This window comes from Protopterus annectens, chromosome 12.part0 (assembly GCF_019279795.1).
Source record: "Protopterus annectens isolate FY-2018-M chromosome 12.part0, PAN1.0, whole genome shotgun sequence".
Lineage (NCBI taxonomy): Eukaryota > Metazoa > Chordata > Ceratodontiformes > Protopteridae > Protopterus > Protopterus annectens.
Genome location: NC_056746.1, coordinates 504,845,310 through 504,865,782, shown reverse-complemented (window position 1 = coordinate 504,865,782; position 20,473 = coordinate 504,845,310). Strand labels below are relative to the sequence as shown.

At 35.9% G+C, this 20,473-nt stretch overlaps 1 protein-coding gene across 3 annotated transcripts in view; it reads left to right on the top strand.

Moving 5' to 3' along the window:
• The window catches only part of VWA3A (von Willebrand factor A domain containing 3A), a 2,208,650-nt gene that overhangs the window by 1,831,377 nt on the left and 356,800 nt on the right, over positions 1-20,473 (top strand). For all 3 annotated transcript variants that reach the window (XM_044089639.1, XM_044089638.1, XM_044089640.1), the window contains one exon: positions 11,171-11,279. In XM_044089639.1, coding sequence (XP_043945574.1) covers positions 11,171-11,279 — 109 coding nt within the window. The remainder of the gene's footprint in view (positions 1-11,170; positions 11,280-20,473) is intronic.

Sequence of the window (20,473 nt, the reverse complement as noted above, 5' to 3'; positions counted from 1 at the left end):
AGTACAACATAAACTTTTTGTAGTGTAGATTAGAGCATGTGTATGTACTTTTAAGAAGCATTTCCAGATGTAGCACATGCATATAAATACTGAGCATGTGCAGGCAGCAGTGCCATTTTGAGAGAATAGCCAGAGTGTTAACATGTATGAATGCAGTAGTCTGTCTGTTTACAAGTTTATTTAGGTTTAAGTTACAAAGCCTCTTTTCTGATGTGTTTGTGTGTAATAAAGCTGCTTGAACAGAACCCATTAGTCTGTTTTATCCTGACCAGACAAGCTACATGGTGTTAGAACCAGGATTAGAAGAGCTACTTCTTTGAGCTATGAGGTGCAGAGTTGAAGGTGAAGGCAGACTAAGCAAGTTGAGTGAAACGGAGCACAGACAAATAAAAAAGAGCCAGAAAAGTTAAAGAAAACTGCACAAATTATTTATTTCTCAAAGAAAATGAAACAGAGCATTTATAAGGCACAAAACACATTATTAATCAAACAAGTAGCACAAAAACATGTTATTAATCAAACAAAAGGCACAAACTACATTATTAATTAAATGAGATGTTCAAAACCATGATATTTGATAAAATTAGAAAAAAAATATTCATAAGGGGCCCAGAATTACCTTTGCATTGCATAATGAGCATGTTTAAGTAAAATGAGCATGATAAGAGATTGAAAAGGCATACGAGTATAATAAAAGGGCCAAATAAGCTTAAAGAGCAAGGTGGCTGCATGTTTTTTGCTTAAAGACCATGTTTGGGCACAGACTACTATTTCGCATTGACTGAAGCAATTCAAAACATAACTAGAGTTGTTTGGTGTTTGAGTGTGCAAAGTGTTTGCAGGGTGTGTCCTTTATTACAATACCATTATTTCAAAGAGTTCGCTAATTGCAAAGTACAGTTATATTACAAAGTGTAGTCAAAGTACAGCCATTTCAAAAGGTTTCTTGTATTTTGTGTATTTATTTGCAGAAAGCCACCATTTTCAGAGTGTTTCTAACATTGTGCAGAGTTATTTTGCAAAGTACAGCCATTTTGAAAAGTTCTTGTGCTGTGTACAGTTTATTTGCAAAGTGCATTCATCTCAAAGTATTTCTTACTCTGAGCTTTTTCCATTGTTTACAGTTTATTCGCAAAAAAAAACATTTCAAAGTATTTCTTACACTGATAAGGACTGGTTTCATAAAGTACAGTGATTTCAGAGTGTTCTTGTACTACTGAGACTTCTGTGGCAAAGTAGAGTTTGTTGTGCTATTGGGCATAATTGCAAGTACTGGCATAAAGTTCTGGCATATGTGTGTGTGTGTGTGTGTGTGTGTATATATATATATATATATATATATATATATATATATATATATATATATATATATATATAATGTGTGTGTGTGTGTGTGTGTATATATATATATATATATATATATATATATATATATATATATATAATATTATGGCAGAGGCATTTTGCAGACCAAGCCCACTTGTGTTTGATCATAATATAACGGAGAATTGGAGAGTATTCAAGCAGAAATACAGTATTTTCATATAAGCAGCTTTTTCTGACAAAGATGCATGTATGAGGACATTAATTTTGCTTCACTTAGCTGAGTCAGAAGCTATTGAAAGAAAGCATTCATTTGTGTATCCATCAGAAGTGTATGCAGGAGAGGGGGCAAACCATCATATTGTGGTACTGGCTTAATCAAGGGAAAACCCTGAGTGCTTAAAATGTAAATTTAGAGAAATGTGCAATGCCTAGACAAATGTTACATTAGAGAGTCACTTATTTTATACAAGAGACCAAAAGCCAGGTGAAACTTTTGCAACTTGTATCACTGACTTGAGAAACAATGCTAAAATGTGCAGATCTGGTGAATTGAAAGATGAGTTAATAAAGGACAGGCTTGTGTGTGGTGTTAATAGTGCTACAGTGAGAAAGATTTTGCTTTGTGACAATGATTTAACATTAAGCAAAGCCATAGAGATTTGTCAAATCCATGAACTCACAGAAAGGCACACAAGTATGCTTACAAGTGATAAGAGCATGGTTTCAACATCCTCTAGAGCAAACATAGACAGCATGCAACACATGGTAAGCAGAAACAGGCCTAAGCACATGGCAGCAGCAACCCCTGTAGGTGTTGCAGGGAGAACCCCTAGCTTTCTAGCAAGTTCCAAGGCTAGTTGAGTAAAATGGGCATGTTCAGTATAGTAAAAGAGTGAGTCAGAAAATCCAAGTCAAGTCTTATTGTTAACTGTCATAACTGTTGAGCCAGTCACGAGTCTATAAAAGAGAAGAGCATAGCATTTGGTCAACAATGCCACAAGTGTAAAAAAAATGGAATAATTTTCAAAAGTTTTGTAAATCAAGCAAGTCTCATTCAGTTATTAAAAAAGGTCACGCAAAAAATTAAGTTGATCATGTAGAGAGCTGCAACCCCACTTTCTATGTAGATGGTGTATCAGTGGTTGGTGAAAAGGTTAATGCAGTAGATTTTTGACAAAAAAAAGAAGTATTTGGTACTGACCTGATCAATGGTAAACCCATGGAGTTCAAAGAAGACACTGGTTCAAAGTATAATGTAATGTCAGCAGAAACATTTGCTAAAGTGAGAGCTGGTGAGCAACTGAATTTGGCCAATTGTGCAAAGCTTGTTGCTTATGGACGTGAAGAGATTCAAACCGAAGGCTCAGTAGTGCTTTCATGCTATTCAGCTGGGAAGAATGACATCATCTTATGTAGTCTGAAGACATGTGCAGCCATTACTAGGCCTCAGAGACAGTTTGAGAATAAAACTGCTTCCCCTTTTACCAAAGAAGTAAATCATGTATCAGTTACATCAGGGAAGTAAATACTGTGGGAAGAAATAGCCAGGGAATTGTTATGGCTAGGCTTGTATAGGTCCTAGTACCAACATATGAACCTATGTAAGCACATGTTCCAGTTTCATTTTCAGTGATCATATTTTCTCAGAGTATGCTGATGTTTTCAAAAAGATTTTGCCAACACAGATGCTTCTGGATATAAAAGAACTTTTTTTGGACTTACTAGTGGTATTTGACCTTCTTGACTTTGATCTGAAGTAAAGTATTGTAAGTGACTTCTGCCTTGTTAATGCTCTACAGCTGATTTTATTAATGTCTACTCTCTAAGTTATATTAGTTTGTTTTAACAGCATAATAAATCCTATTTTTATACAAACTCTGCATTGTGCTTGCTATCTGTTTTAATTCTTAGCTTAATTTGAACAATAATATAACAATAAGTTGGAAAGACAAAAATAAGCACTGAGCCAACTTGTTCTCCATCTATAGACCAAATGTGCAAACGATAATAAAAATATTGCATTCCTTTGTATTCTGACCTATTTTACCCCATTAACTTCCCTAACTACTTCCTTCTTCTCCAACATTCAGCCTATCAAAGTAATCAGATTTAAAACAAAATTCTCCAGTATCTCTATCTTTCCTTTCTCAACCTCAAATGTTCTAATATTAAGAATTTTTTCACTATCTCTCCATCTCCAGGTATGCAACCTAAATACAAAAATGGCTTACTTCTAATACACATGTTCTCAAGCCTAAAATGTCTGATATTGAAACATTTTGTTCTTCTCATATATATACTGTGGAATTTTGTAGATGTTTGGTTACCATTGCGCCTTTATTGGTGTAGTATATACTCAACATACTATTTATCAAATTTTTTATGTTTACTGATATAGTGCTTTATTGAAAATATTTTATATCGCTTACTGTTCTGGCATGTAATCTGTTTTGTGGTGTTATGTTGTTATATTTTTCACAGGCTTGTGCTTCTGGGCTGAGTATGAAAACAGTCAACATGGACCTGTGCTGTAATCTGGTTATCAAATACTAATAAATTAATAAATGAAATGTTGACCCATTTGGCAGGTCACTGTATATTATATTATATTATATTATATTATATTATATTATATTTTCAATTTGTTTACTTTATTTTGACTAGGTCCCATTACGTATAACCTATTTACGAGGGAGACCAACAGTAGAGTTCTTATTGCTGAGGGTTAATTTGCTAGGGCATTCAGGGTAGTTCTGGGAAGGGAGATGTAGGGCTGCTTTATGACAGATGAGGCAACGGGTGATAGTGTTTGCACATTAGAATCTAGTACTATGGTGCTAGTTAAAGTGAATATTCATTTTTTATTTTTAATTCTGTTCAGTTATGAAAAGAAAGGATGGTAATTTTGATGAGAATACAAATAAGGCTCCTATTTTTTTTATCAATAAGTAACATGGGATCTTTACATCCACCTAAGCTAACACCAAATGAGACAGAATAGACTTTGGTTTAATGCATTATCTGAAGGGTAGCACCGTAGGAGTTCAGCACATACCTTTTGTTCTGCTACAGTATTTGTATTGGAAAATGAATCTAGATACCTGGTGGTGTAATAGAACATACTTGCTTCTGATTCAGCATTACAGATGAGTAGGCTATCTATAGAACCACTGAGGCTGTCTTTCATTTTGTTATAGAAATATGTACCTGCATATCATTTAGGGCATAACAGGTCACTATGCTAGAAGAGCTGAAGCATTTTTAGTAGTCAACACATATTTTGTGGTAAAGATGTAGCTCCATCTTCTACATGGAAATTAGCCTACAGTTTTCCAAAGAATTATTTTCTGAATGCCTAATCCTTGGTTGATTATTATTTCCTGTAGGTTGTTTCCAAATTGTTAGCTATCCGATATCCTGTTTGATCAATACTGATAATAATCATCATCTATAGAAAGAGTTCTTCATCAAAAATATATGTCACCTTTACAAAGGTACTCATTTATGCAGTTGTTAACTGGTTAAGCCTGAATAAGCATGACTGTTTCTTTTCAGGATTGACCCAAAATCTCCAGTTTGATAATAATGACTTTATGTATGTCACACAGTGCACAAAGTAAGAACATACAGAATCAAAACTGACACTGCAGAATGAAGACAGTTAGTTGCTCATAGATAACAGTTAATATTGTGCTGCCAATAACAAATACTTTTGCTCCTTATAGAGCATGCCTCATCACTCTTTGAACTTTCCACACTCCTTTCCTCACTTAACTTATTTTGGCATTTGGCTAAATCAGTACCGAACAGACCAAACTTTCTTTTTTAATTTTACATCTTGAGAAAATTAATATAGAAATAGTGGTATGTGAGCCTGCTTGCTAAGTCACGTTGTCATTTCTAAGGGACACTGACCAGGTTAATATTTTTTCTTGAGGCTTCAAGAAGAAGACCTAAATGTTATCTACTGCACAAATAAAGAGGAAGAGGACTGTGCCAAAATGAATATTTCTACAGCTAAACAGTTGTCCATTTGGTGACAGGTTGGTCAGTTAGTAGCAGGAGAATTATATAACAGTTATTTGTATATTTAGGGTTAAGGTAGGGGACTCCATTTCGACCAAGAGACCTGCTACTGTGTCCCAAAGAGCTCAGTACTAGAACCTCTCCTGTTTGGAATATAATTCTTTGAAGTCAAGAAAAGTGTAGAGGGCCTTTGGCTAACCAAATTTGCTGAGAACTGTAAGCTGGGTGCAATTATTGAATCCCCAGAAGATGTAGATATCAACCAGGAAGATCTGACACAGACAAATAACTCGTGCCAGAACCATGGCTTGAACCTCAGTGCAAAAAATGTATAATTCTACCTTTGGGAAGATGACTACCCCTGAAAGTTACAACATTGCTAACACAACCCTAAGAGTAGACCCAGTAGTAAGAGTCTTGGGAACTTAGGGTGACAGTAACTAGAACTTGGTCACCATGTGTCCATGCTAGTGAGAAAGTCCTTCTACATGATGCAACTTATAATTAAGGGCATGGTATCAAGATATAAAGAGATCATAGTGTCACATCTGGCCCATAATCCTCATCTGGGCAATAATCAAGTACAATGCACCTTTCAGCATGTACCTGACCAGTTATTTGCAACAGCCGGAGTGGCCACAGACATTCCTCACTAAAAGAATTTATTTGTTTGTTTCTTTCGGCTTTTCCCGGTTAGGGGTCACCACAGCGGAACTCCGGTCCGCTAATGATTGGCAGTAGATTTTGACGTGCTGGCTTGCCAGACCTAATGCACAACTTTCAACAAAGGAACGCCCATTCACGCATGTTGCCACACAGAAGACGCTCTAACTGAGAATCGAACAGGCAACGTCTAACTGTGAGGTGACAAAGAATACAGGGTGTAAATAATATGTCCTGTGTGGACCACCTCAAAGCTCAGTCTCCTACAAACTACTGAGGGGTGATCTATGCCTAACATACAAGGCATTCGCTGATCCAGCCCTGATGAATCTGCTACAGATTCACAAAACAGACAGCATTAGAATTACCCAAACTAAGAATCTAAACAGCATCTTTGACGTAAGCAAAGCATGTTAGAGGCACAGGTGTGTGTCTCAGATTACCTCTTCTTTGGAACAGACTCCCTATTCATGTAGAACAGAGCTCATCAAAAAACTTATTCAAATGCAGTTTGGACCAATGGCTGGGAAATCTCAAACTCACCCCTGGCTTGTTGACTTTGGCCATTATGGACAAGAGCAATTCATAAATTAAGTAAGTCACAGGCATATACCAAAGACCTTCTGGCTCATGGGTATTGATATTTGGGAAAACTGGGGCATGAATGTTTAGGCTAAAAAAGGCTCTAGGGCTTTTAGCCTAGTAACTGCCTATGATCCTGTGAACAATAGCACAAAATAGACATTGAATTGTTCCAAGATGAAATCTTACTAATGAAAGTTTATTGTTATATCAGAATTGCAAGCAGGCTTAATAAAGCTTAAAATGCAGTGTTAAGGCATCAGGATGTTTGTCCTTTGCAATCACTGTTAACAGAGATGTTGTATATTAAGATGTCTGTCATAGCATCATAGATAAGTGGCATTAAGTTTGACAGACTGAGTAAAGATTGTAGTTGTTTTTCAGGGGAAACACAAAAAGCATTAATTACCTGAGTTAAATATAATTACTTTTTCATAAAAATGTGTTGTAAATTTTGCAGCATCTAAAATTTATAACATGTATTTAACATAAAACAAAGAAAACTTAGAGTACATAACTGCTTTCAGTGGAAATTAGTAGACTTCTTAGAAAATGAAAACTAATCCAGGCTTTTTAAATGTGTATACATTTGCATTGCTTTCGGCTCAAAGAATGTTACCTTATTTGGAGAATAGATCCTTGGACTGTGTTCCCCAGAGGTAAAAGACCATGAAAACAGGAAAAAGCATAATCTAAATTTAAACCAAACTGGAAATGGAATTCATAAAGCAGGAAAAAACAAAAATTGGATTGCAGTTCTAGATTTTATTGCCTAGGAAATTGCACAACTACTGTATAGACTTGCAGTTTAGAGGTAGGTAGAAAATCAAGTATATGTTTAGCTACTGATATTGATAGGTCGAGATAAGCTGTTAATCAGAGTTCTGCTGTGTGCTGTCTCTCTTGCTATGCACATTTATTTTGTATTCTATTTATGCAAATTTATATATGTTTGTATATTTAATGTTAAAAATGGCATGGGTTTGTTTTAATTATTTCAAGTAAAGAGAATAATTATTCAATTTCAAATGTTTGTGGTCTGTGATCTGTTTATTAGCAGAGCTATAACAAGGGTGTGGCTGCCCCAGTTGCAAACATGGGGCATGATCTGTAGCTTTACTGAGGTGCCAATCACTCCCTGGCAAGAATTTTAATCATTCTGGATATGTAATTAAGCTGCTCTGATCACACTTTCACATCTGCTTAAATGCATTAATGACAGTAATGTGGCAGTAGTTAGCAAAGAGGTGTTATGTATGTATTCAATAACGCTTTCCTATGTTTGCTCATTGACTTCTACAAGAGACGCATTTCTTTCATTCAGTGTAGCAAACAGCTAGCTGATTGCTACATTTTATGAATGAAAGTGACTGCAATTTGTGAAAAAAAAAACAGAACAAGACAGCTGGTGTGATCATTTGAAGACCTTTGTTATTTGTGGGCTCTATTTTTGGCCCTTAACTTTTATTGAGGGGAAACCAGTTGGGAGCATCACCTTGACACAGCTTGACTTAGAAATAGCTCTGTTTATCTGCTTAAGGGATATGTGGACTGAAATGGTGCAAACTCAACTGCCAGCTTACACTTTAAGAAGAGTTGCTGCTTAAATTGTTGCAATCATACCAATATTACAGCTGGTTTATTGTAAGTATAAAGAGTGATTGTGCTCTGTGTGTGCTAGAATGATGTAGCTGGTGGCACTATTACTATATTGTCAGCAAAATGGATGTTTGAACTGGAGACATATCTTGAACCCCTACTTAAAATAGTGTGTGGGAATCGTGTACAAAATAATCTTCACTGAGTTTCAGTTCTGTTGATGAAATTGTACTGGAAGATGCAGAGCTCTGTCTGAGAAATTCTGGGGAGCCACTGATTATAACTCTTATCTGCAGCTGTATAAAGTTATTTAGGTGTGGCAATGTTGACTACTACCTAAGCATTTGCTGTTCACCCATCGCATGTTATTTGGCTGTCAGCGGTACAGATGATGAAACCATAACTCCTAGCCTTCACTTACTAAATTGGTGCCAACAGTGAAAATTTAAAGACTATACCAAAACATGCAAACTAGTGGCAGTGAGTGGGATTTTACACCTGTTTGTCATAGTACTGATCAATTTGTTCTGCACTGGGGCCAGTACAGTTTATTTACTCGTTGCACAGGAAGAGCATTCAAGATGATAAATTCAGAGTGTACCACATAACACCAACTGAAGTATTCATGTTAAATGCAGTATTTTAAGCTTACAAGAAACAAAAGCAATACAAAATTTCACCTCACTCCCTCTGACACAACCTTCTAGAAGTCACTATGGACCAAATTCTTTTGACACTTTCCAGAATTGAAAATACTAGTGCCACAATTCCTGACAGTATTCCTAGATATCTATTGAGAAGCAATAAGACGCCCTAATAAACCCATCCATCACCCCCTTCATTGTGAAACTCTCCTGTAGCTGCACCCCTGAGGTGTGTAGAACAGATCATCAGGATTACAGACCAATTAATCATATTAATCACTTCTGCAGTAGACACCGCTCAAGCTGCCTGACAGTTTGGGTGCATGGAAGGTGCTGTAAAGCTTTGGAAGCTAGCCAGTTGTTTTTTCCTTGGCATGTTATAACCCATATGGCTGAGATCATTTGAATATCTACTGTTCTAGTAACTTTTACTTACACAACTGTTCTGTCTCACTGCTATTATCTGCAATGCTAGAGAATACAAATTTAGCTTATCTAATAAGCACAATGTAGGTGACCTTTTATCCATGTTTACACACCAGTTCACCTTCTTAAAAGGCAAATTCATGCTCAATCTATGTCAAGGTGCTTGAATTGATTACAGAGCCTATGAGCAAAGAAAATACTGTCTGCACTAGTGCTTGACATAATTACAGAGACCATGAGCAAAGAAAATACTGTCTGTGCTGACTACCTGGATCTTGTCAAGGCCTTCAGCATTATCTGTCTTGCTGAGAATATTGGCAAACACTCTCAGCTTAACATTAATCCATATATTGTTCTCTAGATAGCTACTTAGCTACCTGATAGATTCCACACCATTAAAGTCAGGAGATGTTTGCTGTAGACAAAAAACGTTACCAGCATTATCCCACAGGACTATGTCCTGAACCCCTGACTCTTTGGAATATACTTCTCTGACATGAAAATTCAAATCAAACTGTGGATGACCATGTTTTCTGATAACTGCAAACTGAAGAAGTTATCAAATTCCATTCTGATGCTCAAACTGCTGAGCAAGGGCCAAACTAAACATTATTAATTATTAATTGTGAGCTTAATCTCAGTGCCAAGAAGTGCATCAGTTTCCTTTGGTACATCTAGCTTTACCACTGCTTACCATATAGCTAATTTTCTACTTAAAATCTGACCTAGTCAGGGACTTGGGCATCTGTATTGATAGCAAACCCCTCCTCTGTCCACCATATCTGTGTTGTGCTCTGAAAATCTGTCTATCTTGCAGAGCTTACCATTCATGGTATCTCTTCAAGATCCAAAAAAAGTTATAGTCCAGCTTTGTTCCTCCTTTATTAGGCCCATCACTGAATATAATGTATTTCCCTTGCTGACCACCTAACGAACTCTGGAGACCTCAACATTTCCACACTAAAAGGATTGCAGATCTTAGTACCCATAGCTACCCTGACAGACTACAACACATATCCCCCCTACTCAGTTTTGTATAGCTTCCTGAATGGTGATCTTTGGTTAGCTTTCCATGTTCTGAACAACCATGTACTCTTTGTATCCCTTCACTGAAACAGAACCGGTGACAAAGCAAACATCCATTCTAGAGACCTAAACCTCTGGTACAGACATATCCCCCTGTTTCTGGGATAGGCTTCTCTTTCATATCAAGCAGAGTACTTCTAGATGACTAGATGGGGATCACAAATTTTCACCTGGGTTATGTGTAGAAAAATCTGTTTAATGGAACTTCAAACTTAATCTCACACCAATACTGTATAATATGGCTGAGATTGTTGAACGTTTTCTTGGTTATAAGCAAAATTAGAACCTATAAAAGTTATGTTAAAATAAATGTTTAAAAAGGGAATTCTCAGAAATAAATTTTGCTTAAACACTGGTTTAAGACAAAAAGATGATTTTGTGTAAAAATTACATTGTTTTGTTTTTAATAGGACCTTTTTTCATGAGGAATGAAGGCTGTAACACACATTTACATAGTTAATTGCCTTAATTTGAACCAATAAAAGTTATGCTAAAAACAAATGTTAAAAGTGAACTATCATAAATGCATTTGCTTTGACAGGGTTTAAGAAAAAAATACATTGCTTTGTTTTTTAATGGAACCTTTCTTCATGAAAAATGAAGGATGTAACACCATATTTCCATGGTTAATTGCCTTGATAGTAATTTAAAGGTAGTGTTAACTTTTTTATAGTAGAGACAGATGGAAACTGATTAACACAGATGAGTCAAAACATTCTCTACAGTATTGCAGTCTTACTGTAAAGGGCAGTCTATAAAAGTAATTAACCAACTCTATATTTTAATATTCACATCTAAAACATGACTGTTATCTTTAGGGTGTTGTGAGGCATCTGCACTTTCAGCCAAAAGAAATAGAAGAATACATGGAACAAATACAGAGAGTTTTAAAACGTTATATACAGCGAATGCAATGGCTACTATCAGGTAAATATATTCATGATTTATAAGTAAGGTGTTTGAATTTACTGTAACATGCAAATAATACCTCTTAGAATTACTCTGTTGTCATTCACACAGCTGCATATATTTCCTTTTATTTTTGGAAATTATTTTACCTGACAGCATGTGATCTTTCCCATTAAAGTGCACTATGTCTCTGATCTCACAGAGCTTTTTTTCTCAGTAGTCATTGATCTTCTAATTTGGATAGGGGCACTTTATTAGAAAATCATAACATTTGAGATTATCCACCTTATGTATGCCTCCTGACAGCCAGAATTTCTAAAAGTAACATAATTTTCCTGGCAAGGAAGCAATGCAAGTTCCACATCAAAGCATCTATACCAGTGCCAAATGTAAGGACTGCAAGCTCTTGCCACTCCATCTGACCATTGTATATTTCTTAAATAAAAAGTTAATTGTACAGTATTCTTGTGATGGTCGAGCTGTGCCCTTCATATCCCCTGATCTCACCTTCAGAATTACATGAACACTTAAGAAAATGAAGTGCATTTATTCAATTTCTTCTGAGTCTGTGCAACTTCAAAGATGGTATATTTAGAAATCAAGGGTGTGAGGCAGAGATCCTTGAAAAAAGCACATTTGCTTTATAATACTGCAGTGGTTTTCTTTTGAGTTCTTCTTGCCATTTTAATGTCAGACATCTTCCTGTTGTGACACAACAAAGTTACTTTGCCTAGTGGCTTCACATTTTTTTCAACTCTTCTAGTAATTTTTTTTTTTGAATTTCATCATGTATCACTATAATGTACAAATCTTAAGGAAGGTTCAGCCCAACAGTAAATCAAAACATTTACGTTATGCTCGCTTTATTCCTGACTTCTCCTTGCCAGAAATTGCAAAAGCAGTAGCTTCTTCCCTGTGAGGTACCAACACAGGTCTCAAGCTTATAAGATACTTACATAGGTAGGCATGAGGTTCACTTACATATGTTATGCTGCTGCACATTCTGTTCACTTCTGTCTTTTCTGAGTCACACATCTCAAAATATACTGTAAGTTTTGGCTGAATACATCTGCTTTTTTCAAAGGGTGTTTAGTTATTTATTCTTTCATTCATGTATTTCTTTTTATTTATTTGCTTTTTTTCAGTAAAACATATTTTATCATCTTTCATATTGTTTTTGTTTTTGAGGGTGCTCTTTGCCCCTTATCTGTCAATGCACAACCAATCAGCCCATTCATTTCCCTTTACCAGGATGAATCTTGACCAGAAGTGACCATCATTCAGACAGCCATGATGAGTGGCTCAAGATTTTCTACTTATTTCCCATAGCGTTAACACATGCACTTAACGAGGCATAGGGGGAGGTCATACAGTGGGATGACAGTGGAGGCCATTCCCTCACTTTCACAACATTTACTTTATAATGTTTGTTTTCATATATATATATATATATATATATATATATATATATATTCATAGATACAGATATATATATGTTGCTGTTTCTTGATTATTTTTTCACCTGTACTCAGAAAAACAGTAGGAGAGAGTTAACATAAAATCCATGCTTCTTTTCCCTAAACATTTTTTACAGAACAAAGGTAGGCTAAGCCTAAGTTTGTTTATGCATTGGCCTTTGCAGATACTCTGCCAGTCCTGCTTGGGTGCCTTCCAGTGAATATTTTGTTGTTACAGGAAAACTTTATATTTTATTTTAATTATTTATTTATTTGTAGTTTGTTAACCAGGAAAGTCCATTGGGCCATATTGAGCCCTTTTTCAATGGAGGCCTGGGGAGAAAAGCTCCAAGAACATTCAAAATTATTTTGCCAGTTAATACAAGAAAGTATATACAAAAATTTGAGCAGTTAGTACAAAAAACAAATAATATTGGCAGTTAATACAATTATAGGAGAAGAAGCTCCATGTACAATACAAAATTTGTTGGCAGTTAATACAGTTATAGGAGAAAGCTGCACGATACATTCACATTTATTGGCAGTTAATACAATAATTGAAGCAACATGTTCTAGTGAAAAAAATAGAAATTACATAAAGCTAGTGCTTGAGAGATATGTCGAATCGATTAATTGTGAGAAAGGAATAAGAGAAATTTAGGAGGGATGTGAGCAGGAACATTCCCAGGTGGAGGATAGATAAGAATGTAGAAGGGACTTAAAGGCAGAATGATTTTGGGTAGTCCGAATATGGGGAGGAAGTGAGTTCCATTTTCATGCAAGAGAGAAGGCTAAAATAGATTGGCCTGGAGTGAGAAGAGGTTTGTGCAGTTCAAGTAGGTTCTGATGGGTGGATCTAAGAGAACAGCCAGGATGGTGTATTGTGAGAGTGGAGGATAATGAAGGGCAATGGGAAGGATTGAAAATGAGTTTATGGGTAGTGGAGAGTTGAATGAAAGATAGATGATTAGGGAGTTCTAACCAATTCAGTGAATCTAAGGAAATGCAGTGGTGACAGGAAGATTTGGAATTTGTAGCAAACTTGGAAATTTTATTGTAGCAGGATGCCAGCTTAGCTTTGAGGGTACTTTGAAGGTTGGTGAGAATTGGAGCTCCATAAAGGTGGGAAGGGAGGAGGTAAGTGGTGGAGAGGGTTATCCTGGTTGAGGTGGTTAGGTAGTGGTTATGGCGGTAAAGCATACCTAGCTTTTGCTGGGTTTTCTTGATGTTGGCTTGAATGTATATATCAAATTTTAGCTGTTCATCAATAAAGACTCAGAGAAGCTTGGTTTGAGGAACTAGTTCAATGGGGATCATGTTTTGGCTTTTTATAATGAAGGACTTTTTATCAATTGTGTAGTTGTTTGTAGGGGAGAAAATCATAAGTTTAGTTTTAGTTCCATTAAGGGCTAAATGTTTAGCATCCAGGTCTCAGTGCAACTAAAAGGAGTCTGTGTTAGTTGCATAAGTTTGGAGAGAGAATCAGCTGAGCAGATGATAGTAGTGTCATCTGCGTATTGAACAAGTTTAGCATTTGGGATGCAGTGATGGAAGTCATTAATGAAGATATTAAATAATAAAGGGCCTAAGATAGACCCTTGAGGCACTCCTGTGAGGGTATCAAGGAAAGAGAAGGTGGAGTTGTTCCATTTAACAGACTCTTGCCTGTTTGAAAGGTAACTAGAAAACCAATTTATCATTGGAGGAGAGAGGTTAAGGTGTGAGAGCTTTGCTAGTAAGAGGTTATGGGAAATGGAATTGAAGGCTTTAGATAAGTCTAAGAACAGAGAGGATACAACATTGCCAGAGTCTTGGGCATGGTTGACAATGTCGAGGAAAGATAAGAGGGCTGAGGAGGTGCTATGGTGGGGTCTGAAACCGTGTTGTGTAAGGTACAGGAGATTATTGTCTAGGAGAACGGAAAGAAGTTGCTGGTGAATACATTTTTCAAGTATTTTTGAGATGGGTGAGTGTGGCTATGTGGCGGAAGTTAGTGATGTCATTGTTGTTGCCTCTCTTATGTAATGGGATGATGAATGCCTTTTTCCATGGGAGGGGTACATAAGATTACTGGATGAAGCAGTTGATGAGAATACAGATGAGGTAGGTTATGCCATCAGCAGCTAATTTCAGAAAGTTTGAAGGATGGTTATCTGTGGCATTAGAACAAGGTTTTAATTAACTGATAAGTTTTTAAATAGTGTTGACAGGGATAGGTTTGAGGGAGAAAAAAGGGAGGATGGTAGTGTTGTTGGTGGAAGAGGGGTTTGTGTAAAGAGAGGCTGAGGTTGGAGGGTGGAGGATGGAATTTGTGGTAGAGGAAGAGAGGTTGGTGGAGAGTGGGGCAGAAGAGGTTGATGAGCTAGCAGGGAAAGAGTTGGTAAGTTTAGTTATAGAGTAAATAAAAAAGGAGTTAAAGTTGGTGGCTATGGTATGGTCAGGAGTAGAAGGGTAAGGACAGGAGTTATCTTTTTTGCCAGGTTTGAAGAGGGCTGTAATACTACTCCAGAATTTCTTAGGGATAGATTTATAGTTGTTCTGGAGTTTTGAGTAGTAGAATCTACAATTGGAGTGAATACGCTGTTTTACTGTTTTGCGCAGTTGTTTATATTGATTAAGAGATTGTGGGGTTTTGAGTTTTTGGTGGAGTTTCCAGAGTTTGTCATGTGAGTGCATAAGAGTGATGGTATCTTTAGAGAGCCATGGGGCTATTTTGGATTTCAATCTTTTGGTTCTGGGAGGGGCACAGGTATTTAGTAAGTTAGTGAATACAGTATTAAAGTGGTTGATAACATTGTCCAGGGGAAGAGTTTTCAAAAGGCTCCAATTTATTAGTTTTAAGGTATCAGAGAAGGATTGAGGGTTAAAGTTACTAAGGGTACATGTTGTGATGTAATTGTGTAGTAAGTGTAGTGGAGATGGGGAGCGGGTTGCAAAGGCAGGAAGATGGTCACTAATGGAGTCAGGCAAAATATCACTTTCAGAGATATTGTCTAGGTGGGAAACTAGTATCCAGTCCAGAACAGTGCAGGAAGAGGTATCTTTGTTGGGTCGGGTAGGAGCGTTGATTACTTGAGAGAAGCCATATAGGTTTAAGGTATGGGAAATAGAGTTAGAGTGAATAGAACACCAGTTGATGTTAACCAGGTCTCAATGACATGATTTCACTCAAGCCAGTTTTAAAACTGAGATCTGCTAAATTATAGGATTTTTATATTATTTTAAACAAATATTGTCTTTACAAAAATTTTAGAACATAATGTCATAGTTTTAATTAAGGTTCATTTTTATATACATATTTACATTTATATTTACAAACATTCAAGTTTTGTACATGTTGTTTATTATAGGGTATGATTTTTATGGTGGTTTTAGGAAGTATAATCTGTGTGTGTATATATATATGTGTATGTGTTTTTAACTAATTCTAATTAATCAATTTGTTTGTCATTGGCTATCATTAATTAGTTAATGTATTTAAGATGAGTGCACCAAGAGTGTTGGTATCTGATGAAGTCAAGGACGAAAACGTGTTGTGAAGTTTCAGCGTTAGTGAATTAAACTGTTCGTGTCACTTTTTCTGGATTCTGGTGCTTTTTTTGTGATTACTAGTGAACATTGGGGCACCTGCCTTCTTCTGTGGTTATTTGTTTCTTTTTTCGAAGGATTTCCAGGCTTTTTGGCTATGGACAGCAACAACAAGGGCAGCGAGATTGGAGAGCTTCGTAAGCTCATTGGCCAACTGACACAGTTGGTAGGACTGCTTACACCAGTAAGCCAATCCATGGTTACGCTTTTGTCGACACTTTCTGTGCCTGGGAACCAGGAAGCAGCAGGGCACTCTGCTTCGCATGAAGGAGCGCAAACTAGTAATGGCGACGAGGTTTGTGATAGAGAAACAGTAGATGGTGGTATGAGAGACAGTCTCGATGGATTCCCACACATTACAGTTGGAGCTGACAGTGCAAATCGAGTTTCAGAGGGTTCGCGTAATCAGCGAAATGAGAATATTTTCCCGGACTGTGGAACTAATGCTAGAGAGCATACAGGTACTTTTCACCAGTTGAGAGATATTCTCAACGCTAAATATGACTTTGGCAAGAAAGCTTTTATACAGACTGCCAGTAAAACTTACTCTCAAATGTTAGATGAATTGGATTTTTCTTTACACAAATACAAAATGCTAGAAATGGACAACGCATACTTAAAACATTGTTTAGAACTTAAAATTGTACCAAAGGGTCTTAGAGTTTGTAAATACCCGAATAATGTATTTGATGGTACTGCTTTTCACCAGCAATTGATTACAGCATTTGACAACTGTGGTTTTGAGATTATGAGGGCTATAATATCTAATAATGAATGTGAGAAAGAGAAAAGGTTTAGCCATGTTGAGCGTCTTAACAAAGATATTACGCATGATTTACTTTTTACTGTGGAAGAACACAAGAATAAATATTACAAATTGCTTAAGAATATAGAAAGTAAATGTTTGGATGTGCAAAATAGAAAACTAGGGAAAATAGAAAGGGATGTGAATGAGTACAAAAACAAAACACATTACCCTAAGCCCAGACAGTTTGGAAAGAGGGTGTTTACCTATAGTGTTGGTGAAAATGATACAGCTGTATTTGATAACAATGAAGGAGAGCCTTTAGATTTTCCTCCGCTCAGAAGGTCCGAGAGACTGATGTACAAAGAACCTATTGATTATAGTTCAAAAAACTACCAAGTGAGGGAATGGGGGCCCCAATCGAGGAATCACATGGGGTGGAAGAATTAAATATTTGCAATGATGGGCATAAATGGACATTCAATGATTTTAACATTTTTAACTATTCTAGCACCACTGTGAATAAAACCTTTTTTGACTTGTTTTCTAAAGGCTTTGGTTTCATACCCAAACAGAGAACCAATATTTTTAAGCTTTTAATTGATATTAAGTTATTTATTAGAAAGAAAAACCTAGAAATATTTTTTAATGGTAACAAAAAAACACTTAGTGAGGGTAAACTAGCTCGTAAAAGTATGTTCAACCCGCCATTGCACCCACAACTAAAGAATTTTGAAGTAGTATTAGAAAACGAACTAAGGAAGTCACTCAAGACATGTAATATACAATCCAACTTAACTCAGGTTGAGCACGAAACCCTTAAATTAATTAGCAACAACAAAAATTTAAGGGTTATGAAACCTGACAAAGGTGGGGGGGGTGGTACTTATGGACCACATTATATATGAAGGTAAAATGCAGGAGATTTTAAGTGATTCTACTAAATACACTAGGGTATCTATCAATGAAATAAACGTGGCATACAATAAAATACATATGATGGTGAATGATTTACTAACAGAAGGACTAATAGATTTAGAGACACACAAATTTTTATATGTTGAAAAACCGAAGGTTCCTTCTATTTTTGGTATACCGAAAGTACATAAAGATATAGATGACCCACCTTTGAGACCAATAGTTTCTGCAGAAGGTTCTATCACAGCCCCTCTAGCAAAATACATAGATTGTAAGGTAAAGAAAGTTCTTAAGAACAACACCCACATACTTCAGGATTCCTGGGATCTTCTTAGAAAATTGGACAAATCTTTATTTTCTGAAGGTTTGACTTTTATTACTCTGGATGTGGTTGATTTGTTCACTAGTATTCCCCACGATATAGGCCTAGAATGGTTCGAAGAAATGTTAATAGGATTTTCAGGAATTACTCATAATGAGTTCAGAACAATTTTGGTATTAATGGAGGTGGTATTAAAAAATAATTATATTTTTTTGAAGGTGAATACTTCAAACAATGTAAGGGGGTTGCTATGGGGGCACATTGTGCTCCTACTTATGCCAATATTATTATGTCATACTGGGAAAACACCTTCATATTAACTTCAGTTTTTAGTAGATTTTGGACATTCTATGGTAGGTTTTTAGATGACTTATGTTTTTTATGGAAAGGCAATAATGATGATTTTAATTTGTTTTTAGAATTCTTAAATAACACTACTGATTTTTTAAAATTCACATATAAATATGATACCCAAATGTTGAATTATTTAGATGTTAGTATTACCAAGACTAAGGATGGTTTCAGTTCAAGGATTTTTAGAAAGGAGACTTCTTCAAACTCATACCTACATTTTACTAGTTCACATCCACCCCACCAGAAGAGAAGTGTAGTTAAAGGTCAATTAGTTCGTCTTAGTAGAATGACCTCTGAAGACACTACTTATTTTAATGAATGTGGATTTTTGAAAAGGTTATTTTTAAATAGGGGTTACCCGAGTGAACTTTTTGATCAAATATGCAGTGAAGTTACTAGGGAAAGAGGAGGAAAATTTGCACCTATTTTAGGTATAAGAGGAGTATTTGATAGACAAGATTCAAACAACCTAAACAATGGTGTGGATTTTGAATCTGGTATCACAATAACCTATGATGGTCAGTCAGGACTGGTAAAAAGAATTGTTAATAGGAAATGGAACAACTTTGCTAGACTATCTGACTTGCACTGTATTTTTGATAAGGAACTGAAATTCACCTGTAGGAGGGGTACTAACATTAAGAATATTTTGGAGAGAGGTACAACTGAAAAATTGTTTGGGAAAGCTACTAGGAAAAAAGTAGGTTTATTTAAATGTGGAAGTTGCAGTTATTGTAAACATCTTAATGTTGGACAAACATTAGACTTACCTATTAGACAAAGGACATTAACTCTAGGAACATATGTTAACTGTAACACCAAGGGTATAATATATTTAGCTACTTGCACAAAGTGTGATTCATTTTACATAGGGAAGAGTGAGAGAATGTTAAAGCAAAGAATCTATGAACACTTATATGACATCAGGACTAAAAAAGAAAACAATGCATTATACAAGCATACTATTACATGTAAACTAGCTACATTTAGATTTTTTGTGTTAGAATGTGTGCCGGTTGACCCTAGAGGAGGGAATTGGGAAACACTGGTGGAATACAGAGAACTATTCTGGCAAATTGTTTTAGAAGCAAATAGAAAACCAGGTCTCAATGACATGATTTCACTCAAGCCAGTTTTAAAACTGAGATCTGCTAAATTATAGGATTTTTATATTATTTTAAACAAATATTGTCTTTACAAAAATTTTAGAACATAATGTCATAGTTTTAATTAAGGTTCATTTTTATATACATATTTACATTTATATTTACAAACATTCAAGTTTTGTACATGTTGTTTATTATAGGGTATGATTTTTATGGTGGTTTTAGGAAGTATAATCTGTGTGTGTATATATATGTGTATGTGTTTTTAACTAATTCTAATTAATCAATTTGTTTGTCATTGGCTATCATTAATTAGTTAATGTATTTAAGATGAGTGCACCAAGAGTGTTGGTATCTGATGAAGTCAAGGACGAAAACGTGTTGTGAAGTTTCAGCGTTAGTGAATTAAACTGTTCGTGTCACTTTTCCTGGATTCTGGTGCTTTTTTTGTGATTACTAGTGAACGTTGGGGCACCTGCCTTCTTCTGTGGTTATTTGATGTTAACATTGCCTAGGATGATGGTTTCATTAGCGATAGTGGATGAGAATCAGGAAAGTATATCTTCTAGAATGGGGGTATTGTTTCCTGGTGGGATGTAAAGTGCAGCTATGACTATACTTTTGTGGTTGTTAATCTTTAGTAGAGCAATGGTCATTTCAGCAGTGGAGAATTTAGGTATGGGGTTGGTATAAGGTGTTAAAGTTAGATAGGAGGAGAAGAG